We start from the raw sequence: 19,536 nt of genomic DNA on the forward strand, positions 1-19,536 counted from the left end.
GAAAAACAGATAACATTTCTTGGTGATGTGTTTGGTACCAGACTCATTTAGAGAGCAAGACCCATGAAATAAACCCGCTCTCTTACTAAACATGTGCTAGGCATTCAGGCTGCATGGCCTACTCCTAAGGAAGAGTGGGACACCTTGGGGGTCTGACACGCTGACGGGGTTCCTCCAAGGGACAGTTTAAAAGCTGGGGCATAGAACAGGTCCTGTGGATCTGTAAAAGAGGGCACAGTAAACTTTGCCAAGGACACCAGGTCAGACCACTATTGGTAGGAAAAGTTTCCTGAATCTTTAATAGCCACTTGGATAAGCAAACAAGGCCTCAGGGTAAGAGTGCATCTAAAAGTCAGCTCCAAAGTAAACTGCTTGCTGTGCCTAACTCAGAAGGATGAAGGACTAGGCCAATTCTGTCAGGATGTGACTCTGTTTTTCCAGGGAGTTAGAGGTAGGTTTTTCAAACTAGATACTTATATCACTAATGTCTTCCCATCCAGTTCTGCAAAACTGTTCCAATCTTAATATGAAATCAATAGCTGAACAATACAGTACAGAGCTCCCTCTCTCATCTCTGCTCATAAAATATGCTATCCCAATTTCCTTGGAGAAGAAACAAATTAAACAAAAAATAATACCAACAATGATAAAAAGACGGTTACTCACCGTTGTAACTGTTGTTCTTCGAGATGTGTTGCTCATATCCATTCCAGTTAGGTGTGCGCGCGCCGCGTGCACGTTCGTCGGAAGATTTTTACCCTAGCAACACTCGGTGGGTCGGCTGGGCGCCCCCCGGAGTGGCGCCGCTATAGCGCCAGATATATATCCCTGCCGACCCATCTGCCCCTCAGTTCCTTCTTGCCGGCTACTCCGACAGTGGGGAAGGAGGGCGGGTCTGGAATGGATAGGAGCAACACATCTCGAAGAACAACAGTTACAACGGTGAGTAACCGTCTTTTCTTCTTCGAGTGACTGCTCATATGCATTCCAGTTAGGTGATTCCCAAGCCTTACATAGGCGGTGGGGTCGGAGTGAGATGTTGCAGAATGCAAACTGCTGAGCCAAAGGCTGCATCATCTCTGGACTGTTAGACCAATAAGGCAAAGGTGTGGACCGAGGACCAGGTAGTAGCACGACATAGCCCCTGGAAGGGTATGTGAGTCAGGAAGGCAGCAGAAGAAGCCTGAGCCCTGGTGAAACGAGCAGTAAAGTGGCTCGATGGAACATGGGCCAAGTCACAGGAGGTGCAAATGCATGACGTCACCTGAGATGAAAACCTCTGGGAGGAGACAGGTAGGCCCTTCATCCGGTCTGCCAGTACAACGAAGAGTTGGGGCGTACGAAAGGGCTTTGTCCGCTCGATATAAAAAGCAAGCTCCCTACGGATGTCTAGGGAGGGCAAATGTGCTCCCTTCGCGATGAATGTGGCTTCGGAAAAAAGACTGGAAGGAAGATATCCTGGTTGATATGAAAGGTCAACAGCACCTTAGGGAGGAAGGCCGGACGTGGTCACAACCGCACCTTGTCCTTGCGAAACACAGTGTACCGTGGGTCCACCGTGAGAGCCTGAAGCTCGGAGACTCGTCTGGCCGATGCAAAGGCCACAGGGAAAAAACTGTCTTTCAGGGCAGGTATCTCAGCAAGCATGTTGTCAGTGGCTCGAATGGGGCAGGCATGAGTCTGGTTATAACCAGGTTGAAGACCCAGGTTTTGGCGGGGCGGCAAACCTGGGGGTATAAACGCCCCAAGCCCTTGAGGAACCTAGAAACCACAGAGTGTGAGAATATGGAGCGGCCACTCTCCCCTGGGTGGAAGGTAGAGATGGCTGCCAAGTGTACCCTTAATGATGACCGCGCCAGGCGCTGCTGTTTGAAAGATCAGACGTAGTCCAAGATGGAATGGATCGGAACCTCGGTGGGAGAAACATAGGCGTTTCGTAGCAGCAAGAGAAACACTTCCAGTTGGCCAGATACGTTAACTGAGTGGAAGGCTTCCTACCACCCAGGAGAATCCTGTAGAACCGAGGCAGAACAACGTAACTCGGATCGGTTTAGACCCGCAGCAGGCATGCTGTATGGTGCAGGGATTGCAGGGCTGGGTGGTGAAGTTTGCCGTGATCCTGCGTTATGAGGTCTGGGCAAAGAGGCAGGGGAATTAAGTTGGCTACCGACAGGTCTAGCAACATGGTGTACCAATGCTGCCTGGGTCACGCTGGAGCGATCATAATCAGGTGCGCTCTGTCCCTGTGGAGGACCCTGTGAACCAGCAGGAATGGCGGGAAAGCGTGCGGCAGACGGCTCGTCCACGGCATCAGAAAAGCAGCCAAGATCGAGCTCAGGGAGAGGCCTCGGAATGAGCAGAACTTCTCTCTCGTTCTGTTCTCGCGAGAGCGAAGAGGACTATGCGGGGAAAACCCCACTTCCGGAAATGGAATGGATAACGTCCGGAGGAATCGATCACTTGAGAGACAGGAAGGATCTGCTGAGGCGATCCACCAGAGTGTTCCGGACCCCTGGGAGAAAGGACGCTACCAGGTCCATCGATTGGGCTGTGCGGGAGTCCCAGAGCTGGATAGCTCCCTGCAAAGAGGGGAGGACTGTGCTCCTCCCTGCTTGTTTAAGTAATACATGGCCGTTGTGTTGTCTGTGAACACCGAGACACAACAGCCTTGCAGGTGCTGCTGCAGCGCCTGGTACACAAGGCAGACTGCTCTCAGCTCCCGGACATTGATGGGCAAGGCCAGCTGTTGAGCCAATCGAAGGCCTTGAGTGCGAAACTGACCCAAGTGAGCACCCCAGCCGAGAGATGGGGCGTCCATCGTGAGGGACACCGAGGGGTGAGGTGGATGGAACAGCATCCCTGCACACATCAGGGAGGGCGTCGACCCCCAGTCGAGGGAGCCTAGGACGCTCGGGGGGGAGGGGGCGAGGTGACCATGACCATGCTGTCTCTGCCCGGGTGGTACACCGAGGTGAGTCACGATTAAAGTGTACGGAGGCGAAGCCTGGCATGTTTGGTTACGAACCATGTGACCCAGGAAACCTAGGCAAGTTCGAGCCAAAGTTGTTGGGAAGGTCCGTAGACCTTGTACAATGGTTACCATCGCGTGAAATCAAGGCGTAGGTAAGCAGGCTGTGCGATACTGGAGTCCAGGATGGCCCCCAGTTAAGTCTATTCCCTGTGTGGGAATCAGGGTGGATTCCTCTATATGGATCATCAGGCCTAAATGCAGGAATAGGACCTTGTCGACCCCCACATGAGTGGTAACTTGGGCCCCGGTGGTCCCTCGAATGAGCCCATCGTCTAGATACGGAGAACGTGTATCCGACGGTGGCGGAGAGGGCGGCGACTACCGCCAGACACTGTGAATACACATGGGCCTGTATAGAGGCCAACTGGGAGGACCGTGAACTGGAAATGACGGTTGGCCACAAACTGGAGGTACCTTCTGTGTGGAGGATAAACGGCGACGTGAAAATACGCGCCCTTCATATCAAGGGCAGCATACCAGTCTCCGGGATCCAAGGATAGGATGACGGTCCCCATGGATACCATGCGGAACTCCAGATATATCATAAACTTGTTGAGCTCCCGCAGGTCTAGGATAGGTCTGAGACCTCCCTTCACCTTGGGGACAAGGAATTAGTGGGACTAGAACCCTTTGCCCCTTTCGTCCTTGGAACCTCCTCTATAGCTCCGATGGGGAGGAGCGCACGCACGTCTTGCAAGAGGAATTGCTTGTGAGAGGGGTGCCTAAGAGGAACGAGGAGGGATAGGCTTTTGCCCGATTGGTGGTTAGGAGGACCCTGATTTTGGCCCCTTTGGGGTCCTGACCAACGCCTACGACTGCCTCAGCGACGCCTGCTGGAAAAGCCCTGTCTTTGTCTAGGCGCAGGGTAAGGGCGGCGAGGCTGGGCGGAAAGGTCGGCGGTGAGACATCAGCATGTACATGCCGAGAGGGAGTGCATAGTGACCTTGCCGTCCTTTGGGCCTTGCAGCCTAGGGTCAGTTTTTTTTTTTTGTTTTTTTTTTTTTTAAGAACAGGCCTTTGTCATTGAAGGACAAGTCCTGTATAGTGTGCAGCAGCTGTGAGGGAAGGCTCGATAACTGGAGCCATGAAATGCGCCTCGTGGCAACACCCGAGGCCAGAGTCGTGGCTGCAGAGTCAGCTACATCCAACAAGACCTGGAGGGAAGCTCTCGCCACTTTCGTCCCTTTTTCCAGGAGGACATCAAACTCTTGACGGGAGTTCTGAGAAACCGACTCCGTAAATTCTCCCACCGCCGCCCATAGTAACGGCTAAGCGGGGCTTGCTGGTTTGCTACGCGAAGTTGCAGGGCGCCTGCCAAGTACATCTTATGGCCCAGGAAGTCCATTCGCCTAGCCTCCTTGGATTTAGGGGCTGGTACCTGTTGGCCATGGCGTTGTGTCTCATTGACGGACTAGATGACAAGGGAGCAGAGGGAAAGACGTACATATAGGTGCCTGTCGCCCCTGGAGGATACCATGCACATGCATTTGACTCCCGTGCCCACGGGCGGGATAGTGGCCACTTGGAGATTCATATTGAATGCCACCTGTCTCGGGAGGTCCTGATGGGCCCCCAAGTCAATTAGGGGAGTACGCTCCTGCCACCGCCTCATCTGGGGAGGAGGGAGAAGAAAGGCCGAGGACAAGTGGGTCCTGTGTGGGCGCACGCTCCTGGGCGACCTCCTGATCCGGTGGGATGTGGGAAACCGGTGGCTGAACCGGGGTTTCCTCCGTACTGGTCGGAGGGGGACGGCTAACTGTCGCCTCTGACACCCAGTGCTCTGACGGAACAGAGCGAGATGGGATCACAGGTAGGCCTTTGGCCTGATGGCACGCCCAAGATGTACAGGGTGGCCACTGATGGGGGTCAGGGCCCTGTGCCTGGGCACCTGGAAGACTCTGGTGTGCACATCCGAATGGATGGCCATGGAGGAGCTAAAAGCCCTGGGCAGAGTCTCCCTCTTTAGCTGATGTCGCTCGATGCGGCACCGGGGATCGGTACCGGGAGGCATACCGGTACCGGGAGCGAGAATGGGACCTGTGACCGGAGCGGTGCCGGGAGGTCGACCGAGATCCAGTGCCTGGAGCGGTGCCGAGAGCTGGATCGGCGCCGAGTGTACCAAGTCGGCGAACGGGACGCTGATCGGTGCTGCGAGTACGACCGGTACCGAAATGGAGAACGGTGCCAGGACCGTGAGCGGTGTCGGCACCTGGCTTGGCGACGGGACCGAGAACATCTGCGGGACCGCGATCGTGAACGTTGCCGCACTGCGGTGCCGACGCAGGATGGTCTGAGCAAGGCAGGCTTGCCGATCAACAATATAACCCGCACAGGCGGTGCCGGGGGTTGAGGCAGTGCAGGCGCTGTCATTGCCATCAACTCCCTCGCCGTGGAAATTTCTCTGGCGTGGAGGGAATAGTGAGCTCAACCACGGCTCACACCGGGGAGCGTTCAGACACTGGACTCGACGGCTCTTGCATGGCCGGAGTCGACGGTGCCGATATTGTCGGTGCCGCGGCAGGTATCAGAACCGGGCAGACCGACTTATTATAGTGCTCAGGCTGCGGAGCAGGCGGCTCTGACGCAGCTTAATAGTGAGCCCAACCACGGCTCGTACCGGGGAGCTTTCCGGTACCGGACTCGACGGCTCTTGCATGGCCGGAATCGACGGTGCCGAGACTGTTGGTGCCGCAGCAGATACTGGTGTCGGGCGGTCCGACTTAGCATAGCGCTCGGACTGCGGAGCAAGTGGCTCTGACGCAGCTTAATAGTGAGCTCGACCACGGCTCGTACCAAGGAGCTTCCCAGCACCGGACTCGATGGCTCTTGCATGGCTGGAGTTAACGGTGCCGATATTGTCGGTGCCGTGGCAGACATCGGTGCCGGGCGGTCCGACTTAGTATAGCGCTCGGGCTGCAGAGCAGGCGGCTCGGACGCAGCAAGAATCTTGTGCCTCTTCATCCTCCAGAAGAGGGATCCATGCCGAGCGGACGTCGGAGCCAGTGACGGCCGGTGCCGAGAGGCCTTGGCGGTACCGGCGATCCGGTGCCGAGGGAGCGCTTCTTTAAGACTGACCAGCGCTTGGTGCCGAGAGCGGAGGAGCAAGAGCTGCCTCCCTCAGGAGCTGCTTGAGACGAAAGTCCCGCTCCCCTTTTGTTCTCGGCTTAAAGGCCTTACAAATGCGGCACTTATCTGTTAGGTGAGATTCCTCGAGGCACTTAGGAGAGGATCTCTTGTCAGCATCGGCTTGTGGCCGGCCGAGCATTGTGAAACCCTGTGAACCGGGCATCGTACCCGGCACCGGGTGCGGGGAAGGGGATAATCCCCGAACCCCTGTGAACTAAATACACTAACTATACTACAAACGAATAAAGTTAACTACAACTATATAAATCTGAACTATATACAAGAATTAACGAGAGAAACTACGAGTAGCTAGGGAAGTGGAGGTCAGCTAAGCTGCGCTCCACTGTTCCAATGACCGACATGGGCGGTAAGGAGGAACTGAGGGGCGGATGGGTGGGCAGGGGTATATATCTGGCGCTATAGCGGCGCCATTCCAGGGGGCGCCCAGCCGACCCACCGAGTGTTGCTAGGGTAAAAATCTTCCGACGAACGTGTACGCGGCGCGCACACACCTAACTGGAATGCATATGAGCAATCACTCAAAGAAGAACAAACGGATTCATATAACTTATATTGCAATAGCACCTAGGAAATGGACTCCATTGTGGTGGGCTCTGTACAAAAATATAACAAAGACGGTCTCTGCCTGTCATAAATAAACAGATCAGGGTTAAGGTCTCTTTTACCTGTAAAGGGTTAACAAGCTCAGTAACCTGATGAACACCTGACCAGAGGACCAATCAAGGGACAAGATAATTTCAAATCTCTGTGGAGGGAAGTCTTTGTCTGTGTTTCTTTGTTTGGAGTTAGTCTCTTTTTGGATTTAAGAGAGGCCAGTCATATCCTTCAAGTTCTCCAAGTTTCCTGAAATAGCCTCTTCTATTCAATATAGTGAGTATTAGTTAAAAAGGTGGATTAGTCTTTTGAGTTGCTTTCTGTATTTGCAATTGTGTGTTTGCTGGAAAAATTCTTTATTTCTGTTTGCTGTTACTGATTATTCTGAGGAGGAGGGAGGGGGAAGTCTCTCCAGGTTTATAAGTCAGACCCTGTGATATTTTTCCATCCTGGTATTACAGAGATAGTGTACTTTCTTTCTTTCTTTTTAATAAAATCTTTTCTTTTTAGAACTTGATTGATTTCTTCCCTTGTTTGGATTTTCAGGGGAAGGGGAGGGGGGAAAAGTGAATCCCTCCTTGTTTTGATTCGAGGAATTTGAATCCAGGTATCTCTCCTAAGCACTAGGAGAGGGGAGGGGGGAAATGGTTGTTTCCCTTTGTGTTGAGATTCAAGTTTGAATCTGTGTTCCCCAGGGAGAGTTTTGGGGGAACAGGGAGTGTGTCAGACACTTAAAACTTGACTGGTGGCAGCAAGAACCAGATCTAAACTAGGATTTTAGTTTAGAGGAGTCCATGCAGTCCCCATCTTGTGAACGCTAAAGTTCAAAGTGGGGAATAAACCTATGACACTGCCCAAAAGAGCTTACAAAATTTAAAATGAGAGTCACCCAGTAAATACAACAAACAAATGAGAGAAGCACAGGCTCACAGTGAGAGAATAATAATTAAGGCTACGATTTGGTCACGGCAGTCACGGATTCCATGACTTTACTGGACCTCTGTGACTTCTATGGCTTCAGGAGGCTAAGGTGGGACTGTGCACCCCTGCCCTGCAACTGGGGCTGGCTGGAACCAGTACCCTGCAGTCCCAGCCCTGCGGTTTCCACCAGGGGCTGCAGCTGGGGCCGTGCGCACCAGCCTTGCAGCATCCTGGGCTTGGCAGTGGCCGTGCGCCCCAGCCCCGCAGCTTCCACCTGGGGCTGCAGCTGGGGCCATGTGCCCCAATCCGGCGCTTCTGCAGGGGGCTGCAGCCAGGGCTGTGCGCTCCAGCCCCGTGGCGTCCTGGGCTTGATGGGGATTGCAGCTGGGGCCGTGCGCCCCAGCCCGGCGGCTTCCCCAGGGGACTACAGCCGGGGCCGTGCGCCCCAGCCCGGTGGCTTTCGCAGGGAGTTGCAGCCGGGGCCGTGCGCCCCAGCCCGGCGGCTTTCGAAGGGGGCTGCAGTTGGGGCTGTGCGCCCCCTTGTGGCATCCCAGAGCTGCATCCCCTGCTGCGGCTGCTGGAGCCGGGGGGGGTCGGCCTGTCAGTTCTCTCCCATACCTAACCTTACCCCCCCTCCCCCACACCCCAGTTATTTTTAGTAAAGTCACGGACAGGTCACAGGCTCCGTGAATTTTTGTTTATTGCCCGTGACCCGTCCGTGACTTTTACTAAAATAACCGTGATAAAATCTTAGCCTTAATTATAATCAGTGTCATAAGCCGTGGTCACAATGCACCAGCTGTCTACCCACCACTCAGTTTTGCAGACATCACAGCATAGATGGATTTTACAAAGAAGTTTAAAGGAGGATAATGTTTCGGCTTTGAGAGTTTTTACAGGGAGCAACTTCCACACATGTGGGGCAGCATGGGAGAAAGCACGATGGTGCATGCTGGAAAGTTTCACAAATGGGCAATCAAGAGTGGTGTCACTGGTGGAGTCTATGTCCATAGCATGTAAGAGATGATAGATAAGGCAGGGATAGGCCTTAAAGGGCCTTAAAAGTGATGACAAATAGGTTGTGCTGGACTAAGGTGGAAAAATTGGAAAGAGTCCAGTGGAGGGCAACAAAAATGATTAGGGGGCTGGCGCACATGATTTATGAGGAGAGGCTGAGGGAACTGGGATTATTTAGTCTGCAGAAGAGAAGAATGAGGGGGGAATTGATAGCTGCTTTCAACTACCTGAAAGGGGGTTCCAAAGAGGATGGATCTAGACTGTTCAGTGGTAGCAGATGACAGAACACGGAGTAATGGTCTCAAGTTGCAGCGGGGGAGGTTTAGGTTGGATATTAGGAAAAACTGTTTCACTAGGAGGATGGTGATGCACTGGAATGGGTTACCTAGGGAGGTGGTGGAGTCTCCTTCCTTAGAGGTTTTTAGGTTAAGGCTTGCCAAAGCCCTGTCTTGGATGATTTAGTTGGGGATTGGTCCTGCTTTGAGCAGGGGGTTAGACTAGATGACCTCCTGAGGTCCCTTCCAACCCTATGATTCTAAGGTGGAGCCAGAGGAAGCATATAAAGATGGGGTGATGTTGTCAAAGTGAGGAGCCAGGAAGATGATTTTTGCAGCATTGCTTTAAATGGATTTAAGGATTCCAGTGTCACAAGCTTTCCTTTTATAATCTGCCTTTCCCTGCCATAGAGGTACATTGTCATTATTCATTATAATAGGATTGTAAGCTCCTCAGCGCGGGAACGTGGTCTTTTGTGTCTGCAAAGTGCCAGGCACACTAATGATGCTATACATAGTAAATAACATTATTTTCGCCTACCTGTATGATCACTGCTGCCTGCCTCAAGTTCAAGAAGTGCCTTCTCTCCAGTATAGCGCGGAACCAACGCTGCAGCAGAGTAATCCTCCGGAGCACCTCCTGGTGCAGCAAATCCTGCAAAAGCTGGCGCTCCCGCTCCTTCATGAAAACCTAACAGGCAGCACATGAGGAATGAGGATAATGTGTGTCATGCTTCCCCAGCCACAAGAGACACGAGTTAATGCCACAGACATCTGTATCTGGAATGCTCTCAAGTAAAGAGCTTAGCATTTGACTTTACTTTGGGATACTTATGAAAGTTTTCTGGACAGTTACCTACAGTATGGGGCTGTGAAATGTTGGATGTGTATCACAATATATAGCAGCCGATAAGTAAATTCTCTTTCTAGAGTGAGGAGATAACTATCATAACAGTAAGGTAGAGAGACAAGAAGAGCTCTGTGTAAGATCAAAAGCTTGTCTCTCTCCCCAGCAGAAGTTGGTCCAATAAAAGATATTACCCCACCCACCTTGTCTCTCTAATATTCTGGGACCGTCACAGCTATAAAAGCACTGTATAGAATAGTAAGTTATGTGACAATGCGTGGAGTGATTATTGGAGGCTAACTTGTTTTAAATAGCATGATCAGACCATCCTGGCTTCACAGAAAGCAACAATCTCTAGTAGTTTGTATTGTGTATGACATGATTTAAAACGCTTCTCACTTAATCCATTTCCTTTTGGTAAAGTGGGACAACAATCATGTCAATGCAAACATGTATGAAAACCAAATTACCACATACAGGCAGACTTTGTCAGTGCAGAGTCTGAGCTGTGTGTAAGCATTTACCATTGTTCTCCCAACTTGATAATTGTCTGGACTGAGCTTTATTTTCCTGAAGAAATCATGGATGTTGTGCTTAGATGGGCTGATTCCTCGTGACAGCAGAACATGGAAATGGTCCACAAAGTCCTGTAAAATTAGAAGCCACAAGAGTTAAATTCTAAGGGCAATGTTATGTCACTGTTACATAACTATTTGCTGGCCAAATGAGGTATGTTTTAGTAAATTAGCAGAAACGTAACTGACATTCAAGAACTGCAGAATTCAAAGATTCCTTCATCGTTATAGATTCCGAAGCCAGAAGAAACCATTGTGATCATCTAGTTTGATGTCCTGTATAATACAGGCCATGGAAATTCTCCACAATAATTCCTAGAGCAGATTTTTTAGAAAAACATCCATTCTTGATTTAAAATGGCCAGCGCTGGAGATTCTACCATGACCATGGGTAAATTATAGTTTTGGTGGCTTTCAGGGTTGTATGAAAGGCAAATAGGAGATACTGCAGTGTCTGCCTGCAGAGGAACACTCAGAGATTCTGTGAAAATGTGCAGTGAATCCTGAGAAATGATCATTACAGGAGGGATTTACCAGAACCTGCAGAGTATCTCAGAAAACAGAGCTTCACAACAGTTACCATTTTGATGGTTCAAACATCAGACTTGCTAGAGTCCTTGAAGATAAATACCCCCAAAGTAAAAAGGGGCTCAGGTTCCCTACAAAGGAACCGATAGTCCTTCCTTCTAACAGCTTTTGTAACAGACATGACAGTATTCTCAATGCCAAATATAGCTGCCATCCATTTGTCTTGCTACAGGAAACAAAATGGGTGGTAGCCGCTCATGAAAGAACCACACACATAAAGAAAATTTTTTGATAAAACCATCATGTAAAAAGAAATATTTCCCTTGAATAAGCAAATCTGTGTGAACCAAGGCAGCCCCCACCCCCCCAGTGCTGTGAGGTTTGGGAACTTCTGCATGATGGCTAAATGCATTTAGCACTAGCAGATTCTGACAGGAAATGCCAGCTCCCTGAGTTAGGGCTGACGGGCCTGAACAAATTATCTTCACTGAAAGGAAACAAAAACAGAAACAAGTAACAGGAGGCTTCCCATATGAGCTCATTCCTAAACTGAAGAGATTATCTGGCTCACATTTATTACGAGAAAAATCCTCCTTATAGAAATCTCAATAATAAAATATTAAATTAAGAAAATATGATTGAAAAAAGATTCACTTAACATAAAATCGTACCCATAACTATTCCCCTTTGTTGATATGGCCCAACTATAGTTTAGGCAGAATTCTGCTTGGTTTAGGAATAGGCTCAGTTCTACAGGTGGCTGTAACCTCAGATACAGATATTTACCTTTAGGAGGTTCAGTGGGCCTAGCGCACTAGAATTTAATTTCTGGAAACATGGATTCGACTCCTCTTAGGTCACAAAGTGGTTGTGTGAATTCATTCTAGCTTCTAATGGACATTATGGCCTTGATTTTAAATATGTGTGTGCAATTGCACATGAAAATTAGGTACACATTTCTGTGCAAACAAATGCACAACTGGCAGTTTTGGTTCAGAACTAGAATAGCTGAGGCTTTGCAAGTTAGAACTTAGGTGCACTGGCAAAGCTGGCCTACCATATGACCACACTCCATGCCTGGCTCCAGCTAGTGATATTATTCACTCACTTTTATGAACTCTAAATTCACCCACATTTAGAAATAAGTGTGTGTGCAAAAAATGGGCCACCTCAATCTACCAGGATATGATGTTTTAACAGAAATGAATAAAAGGTAAAAGCACTTTGTCTAACCTGGAAGGAATATTTGCAGCTGTACCCAGACTGCCGAATTCGAACTGTCTCCAGCATTCCTGTATATCGCAGCTGCCTAAGCACCAGGCTGTCACTGAACCTCAGAGGGAGCTGAAAGAGGAAAAACGGACAGACAATGTTACTTCACCCAACCACAAACACTTCATGAAACTCATGAGTACCTAGACATGGAAGTTGATTGATGACATGACATGTTTTTGTATGACACACATGTTGCCAATAGTACGATATGGACTCCTAGCAACTGGTCCAAGACCACCAACTTTTTTATTACTGAACACCCATTGGAAGAAATTGGCTTTCAAGCATTACTGATCTGTCTGGATTTAAAATGGTGATCTAGTGGAGATAGACTCCGTTATCCCACAAGCTAGCCAGCTTCATTCCATCTTTGTTTATACATTTACAGTCCATGATACCAGTTCATCTTCTACAAAATGTAAAGGAAAAATGTTATGTACAACTAAGTTAATTTGAATAATGAGGTTTATTATGAAAGTGTCTTCCTTTTTTCAATTAAAATTTCATATAGATTTTTTTAAAATTTAAGCTGGAAGCCTTAGTGCTCATTCATGGCAGACATGAATTCCAGAGCTTGTAAGAACTTCAGAGGAGACAGCTCAGATTATTATTTATATGATGACCAGAAGGATCATTGTGGTTTATCAACTAGGAATAAAATTACACACAAACAATACCACCATATATGTTTAACAATGGCCTCCACACTCAGACTCATCCAGGAGGTCCTTTTTCTTCTTTTCAGACAAGCATATCAAATTTACACCACAATTTACAAGTTATTGTGGATTTTACCCAGACCCTTAAGAACTAAGGGTGAAACTGCATCCTAATAAATCGCTCATGCTGCGGTCCAGCAGCTGTTCTATGAGAGCACCTTTCTTATCAAGTTTTGGGATTCCAATGAAACCCCAATGGGACATTGTGACACATCTGTATATTGGAAGGGGGCAGCGTGTTTGTTGTTTGTGGTATCTGAAGCAGCAATGATTATCTATGGTGTACCTAAGCACCACAACTGCCAGGGTTCATGTTAATGAACCGTCAAAACAATGAAATCATATACCACGGTATCTGGAAACAACATAGTGAGAGCAAGTCAGAGTTTGACCTTTACCTCCAATTTTATTCTCTTCAGTGAGGGTGGGGTGGGTGGTTAAAGCACATGCTGAGAATAGTGTTTTTGTTACCAAGCATTTGGCAATGATAGATGTTTACCTTTTCAGCATTAGATCGAATGCACTTGACAAAATAAGGCTCTGCTTGACCAAGAGTCTCCATCAACTTGTTGAGGGATGCCTGCAGCAGAAAATAAAACTTAAAAGCTGGAAAAGAGCTAGATGTGACATACACTGAAGTTTCAAACATTTCACCCATGAGAAGAAATTGAGGAAATTACCAACTTAAGAACTGTTTCTGACAGAAAAGAAGTCAACTAAACACCAAAGGGAAGTACATTTTGTTCAAGAGTCATTCAATTCAATTCAGCACCAGCTCCATATACATCTCTAGATATGCTAAACATGTTAAACTTTGTATCCAACATACAGTTATAAAGACACGAATTTTCTCTCTCTCTCTTTTTTTTTTTTTACATGAATAGTTACCTTCAGGAATAGCAATGGCAACTCATGTGACCTGTACTGTACATACTGCATTCTGAGATAGGATAGTTTCCAGTCTCACCTCATACAATTAGACATCAGGTTTTCAGTACGAAAGGGAAATGAGCTTTGAATTTCACTTTGCAATTATATATATTTTACTGGGAGGCCCAAGAGAATTATCAGAGGGCCGTGGGGGACAACATAACCACTGATCTGCTTTGCTCGTTTTCAGAAATCCATTATTTGGAGGACTTAACAGTGAAAATGAACAACCCCTTTCCTCCAAAATCTCCATAAACATCTGACTCTGCCCCACAGGTTTTTCTTGTACTGGAATCAGAGTTAAGTTATCATTGGTGCATGGTCTTAAAATAGAGTTGGCTGCTTTCTTTCAAATCAATTCTCGTAGTTTGTCTGATATCCCTTTATCCAGACTAGCCTCCCATTCTTTCATATAGCTCCATTTATAGTGAATTCCTTAGACTACAAGCATTGACCTTTTCATAGAATGCTCCTGGTCAGAACTGTTTTGAACCTAATAGATTTTCTACCATATTCTTTTCTCAACTGAGATGCAAAAAGCTGTGGATATACTGGGTGGTTAGGATTTCCTGGATGCCCATTTCATCTTGTACTTTCTTTAGACTTTAAAAACATTGTTCTAAATAACTACCCAATGGAAGACCAGCATTAACCCATCATGCAGAGGCTTTCAGATCTACTCTGGGCTTGGGTTGAGTGACACAGATTCCATCTAGAGAGCCCTCTAGATTCATTCTCCTAGAGGTACCGCCTGGTCACACTAATGCTCTGGCAGGCCATTTGGAAGGGTCCCAGACAAACTCCATCTCATTGCTCCCGCCACTCACAGGACCAGCATTTTCCGTGGAAAACGTATGACCTCCTCATGTTGTGTGGAGAAGAGTGACTGTTTGCATGGAAATTCCATGTCGACAGATTGACGTTGGCTCCGCTTTTATGTTGCAATTTGTAACAAACATGGAGCACTAACTGTGCTGAAATTATCTCTTATTTTTGCATTATCTGAACAATTTACTTAATACATGTACAATATATAACTGGATTATTATTTATTTACAAGAATATCTCTTCATAAAATATCATTCCTAATCCCTCCTCTAAACTCTCTACATTTCCTAACTACTGTCTGCAATGAAGTGTTAATCTCCCCCCCACCCCCCCCACCCCAAAAAAAAAAGTTTACATGAAGCTAAGGACAGGCACGCATTCATTTTGCTTTTTGTTGAATTCTATTTTCATATCCTTCATCTGCACACTGGCTATTCAGATTGCAAGCTCATTGAAACTGTGGCCTTGTCCTCACATGTATATGCAAAGTGCCTAGCACACTATTGGCATGATCTAAGTAATGATGCATCCCAACATCAGTTAATTATGGGGATGATTTGATTCTAATAATACAGATGCTCTAAAAGATATTCTGTTGTGTATTTATCGTATGTATTATATGCATAATATATACTGAAAGGGCCACTAGGCATCATAACATTTTTTTCCCCAGATAAAGAAGGACCCAACCCATTCAGTTATTTCAAAAACTAAGGGTATGTCTACACAGCAACCAGGGGCTAAGGAGCTGTTTCACTGCTATGTAGGTTTCTAGACGTAGGACCCTGTGAAGTGGAAAGGTCCCGGAGCTTGGGCCTGAGTCAGCTGACATGGGACTGCCGCTGGTTTTTCTCTGCTGTGTAGACATACCCTTAGATTTCCACACAATTTCTAAAATGCACCTACGGTCCTTTTGCATCTTTGGAGCTATATGCAGCTCTACGTGATTATGTGCTTGTAAAGAAACTCTTAAAAACAAACAAACAAGCTTGTTTTTCTCAGAATGAGCACAATATACTGGTTGCCTCCCTCTTCCTCTCTGGTTCTCACCCTGGAAAAATGCTGGGTATCACAACTCTAATTTCATTTAACTTTCACAAGACAGAAGTATTTGTTCATGAAAATAGTCTGGTGCAAACCTGCGAAAAAACTTTTTATCAAGAACACTGCAATAAACCCAAGAGGGCATGGGCTTGGGTCACACAGAGGAAACACAAATGTTTACTGTGTCACATTTTGGGTGACAGATTCTGCTTTGTGTCTGCTACCCAAACAGCTGCTCTATCACTCATGGATTTCACAAATACCTAAAACTGATTGGAATCCCTTAGGCTATATGCCTCCGAAAGTCAAGGATAGAGTAGCACAGATGCATCCAAAGAGAGGCAGGAGGAAAAAGCTAAAAGAAAGACTGCTATTGCACTGCACTGACTCAAATGGTTTTGAGTCACAGCTGTCATTATCACAGCCTACTGTAAGAGCAGCAACTTCTTTGTATAGAAAACAAAGTGGGGCAGAAGAGTAAACATAATAAAAAATCAAAAGAAAATGATGCTATGCTCCTTCTTTCCCTCCATTCTGTTTACAGAGGATTTCATGCTGCAATGACAATGAGCCTGTCATTTCTATCACGGTATAAATATGGCATGATTTAGTCTCTCAAGGAGTATATTAAATTCCAAACTGGATCAGTGAGATGAAATATGCAGTGCGTTTTTGTTTGCTTAGAATTAACAATTACAAGATACTCAAGTGATTATGATGTTAACTTTTCTAGCAGAATACACATGGAAACAGGATATGGAGTTTATTTAACTTGTTGTCATTGGAGCATTTTAAGGATTCCTGGTAACCATGTATGTGACTGCAGTTAGAAAATGACTGCTCTATCACTGCAAAAAATTGGCTGGGGCACTGTTTGGGAATGACAGCACGAATGGGGAGAACACTATTGTGATTCTGTGTATACAGCCACTTGGACCAACTTACATAGTTTTTTATTATCTGTTAATGGTGTTTTACTGGTAAATACTTAAAATCTACTTCTTGCATGCATTACTTCATTACTTCAGCTGAGGCTTGCCTTTTTGTAGCATTCCCTCTTTCTCTGGGATGGGAGAGACAAGGGCATTTGTTGCATTCATATTTTGTATAACATGTTTCCAGAAATTAACTAATTCCCAGAGAAACATTTTTTAAATGACCAGGATAACTAGAAAATGCTTTCTATAAACTAGACCACATGCCTGATTTTTGCTCTCTCATACTACCACACACTTGTGCATGAGTCTCAAGACTTGACAGTTGCAGTTTCCAAGACTGTATTCACAGTGACAAGGCTGGAGAAGTTTTTTAGCTTCAGTTGCCCAAAATAGCAGGTTAACTGGTGCAGAATAGTGACAGCACAAAAAATGATGGCCTGAACCCCATCTCAAAATTCACATGCATTTCTGGAGCTAAAGTAGCAGTGTTTTCCTTTCTGGGCTCTTCCAAGGAATTACATTCTAACTGGCATGAACACAAATTGAACTTGAGATACACATATGCAAATAATTACACTTTTAAATACCACCATTTTCAGAATTCTTCTCTTGATGGATTCCCCAGAGAAACCCCCATAAAAGGGTCTGTTTTCAGAATTAGTTGCTAAGCAATAAGACAGGTATAAAAACCTGTGCCCCATTTGTGCATATGTAATTACCACTGTTTTCTCCTGTTGCATTCTGGGGGTTTGCAGTTCCTCTCCCCAAAACTGTCATGTTGCATTTGAAAATAGAATCAGGGACACAATTTGCCTTATTTTCTATACAAAATGAAACTGGCATGGTGATAGGGCCAGAGATGGAACTAGGCTGCGTATGTGTGTAAGAAAAATTAGGGAACTGGGAAAGGCAAGGACAGACTCCTCAAAAATCATGTTAGAGATGGAAAAGACCAGGGACTAGTCCATCCCACATCAATATAAGATTGTTCCCTACAATACTTTTCAGATTGTTTTGTCCACTCTATTTTATAATCCCTGAGCAATAGGGTTTCCACCACTTCCCTTGGAAGATTACGCTAGTCTAAAACCCCAACGTCTGGAAGTTTTTCCTGATAGGCTGCCTCAGTCTTACATTTCTTATTTTCATCCTACTGCTTTTGGGATACTTATTTTCATCCTATTACTTAGGGATACTTACCCTAAGTAATCCCTCTCTCTCTCTCTCTCTCTCAGTATTTACATCCTTTAAGTATCAGTAGACTGTTATGTCCCCTAAACATCATTGCTTAGCCAAGCTACACATACTTAGCTGTTTTTGTGTTCTGAATAGGGTAAAAGAGGAGAGTTCTGTGCCTGTGAGAACCATCCTTTACACCTTGAGGACCCATGCAGGTATTTGTTTTGAGTGTACCCACGACCAACTCTTTTCTCTTGTGCTTCTTCACATTTGGAGTAAACACTGTAAATTACCTGGAATTGTGCACTGATGCTGGGTGGTTTCTTCTTCTTATGGAGGTGGAGAAGAGACTTTGTAATGCGATCGTGCAGTGTCAGGTTAGTTAGGTGCTTGAGAGATTTCACCTCCAACAAGTGCTGCCAAAAAAACCAAAACAAACCAAGAGAGTTTTTATACAAAAAGAACTTTGACTACCTATGGTCTGCTTTCTCCCACTGTATCCCCACTCCCGCTATTCCATAGGGCTCCCCTTAGGGTACCGACCCTATGCAGTGCTCCCTGCAAATATCAAGGGAACAATTCACAACTGGGAATTTTTATGGTAGCCACTAGGTTGGTCACTGTACAGACTATATATAAAGTCCCTGCTCCAAAGAGCTTACAATTGAAACATGCACATAACACAGCAGGTTTGTGTAGACCACAAGGGTTGTGGGAGGGGGCTGATGAGTGACAGTCATAGGAGCATGTGGCTTTGTAGATTTGCTCCTGTATGAGCATAATTTTCAGGACTCTGATGCTCCAAGTTAGCAAAAGCTTAGAAGAGTCTATTTAGGTTTAATGCATGCTTTGTGTTCACATACGGTATGATGCTGGCAGACCAGGTGCCATTTCATGTGAAGCACCCCAGGTCTCAACTGAACACTGAGAACTACAGAGCTGGAATCAGTCTGGCTCAACTGTGTTAGTATTATTAAAATAGGTATTAGGATTCTCAGAAAGTGTTTAGACCTTATTGAATGCTTGTGAGTTGTGCATGCATTAATCTGACTTAAAACATCTGTATCCCATATTGTAAGGCTATGCATAAGCATTTGTATTGTGAGCCTCTGTGACTGTAAATCACCAGACAGGAGAGAGACATTAACTAGTGTGAAATGCTAGTCTCCAACAGAAGTTGTTACATCCTGGCCAACAAGAAAGGCCCATCATCACCAGATGGACTATTGTGGAACATTAAAGAGGACAAAAGCTTTTGGTACTTTGCTCTCCCTTCCCGCCCCATGAAGATGAGTCATGCAAGTGGGTTCCTCCATCAGCTGAGTTCGCAGCCCACGGCACATGAGAGTAGGGAATAAAGCCCCCTAACAAGGAGGAACAGGACCTCTATGCTGTTTGGACTTTGGGGGGCAAGGTTTTCTAGGCATAAGCAACAGAGCCCCAGTTAGCCCTAAAGGACATATAAAGCTTATTATAGCTTATTAAAGAATATTCTATTGCCTTTTGAAACTTAAGATTGCAACTCATTTGTGTGTAGGTTTATCTGCTTTAACTGTGGCCTGGTCTACACTAAGCGTTTAAACCGGTTTTAGGAGCGTAAAACCGATTTAACGCCACACCCGTCCACACTGAGAGGCCCTTTATATCGATATAAAGGGCTCTTTAAATCAATTTCTGTACTCCTCCCT

At 46.5% G+C, this 19,536-nt stretch overlaps 1 protein-coding gene across 2 annotated transcripts in view; it reads right to left on the reverse strand.

Annotated features, from left to right (window-relative positions):
- MYO9A (myosin IXA) overlaps positions 1-19,536 on the reverse strand; it is a 480,816-nt gene that overhangs the window by 59,263 nt on the left and 402,017 nt on the right. For both annotated transcript variants that reach the window (XM_044979720.1, XM_044979719.1), the window contains 5 exons: positions 18,142-18,264; positions 13,429-13,509; positions 12,169-12,279; positions 10,357-10,479; positions 9,527-9,676 (listed from right to left, as the gene is read on the reverse strand). In XM_044979720.1, coding sequence (XP_044835655.1) covers positions 9,527-9,676; positions 10,357-10,479; positions 12,169-12,279; positions 13,429-13,509; positions 18,142-18,264 — 588 coding nt within the window. The remainder of the gene's footprint in view (positions 1-9,526; positions 9,677-10,356; positions 10,480-12,168; positions 12,280-13,428; positions 13,510-18,141; positions 18,265-19,536) is intronic.

This window comes from Mauremys mutica, chromosome 11, assembly GCF_020497125.1.
Source record: "Mauremys mutica isolate MM-2020 ecotype Southern chromosome 11, ASM2049712v1, whole genome shotgun sequence".
NCBI lineage: Eukaryota > Metazoa > Chordata > Testudines > Geoemydidae > Mauremys > Mauremys mutica.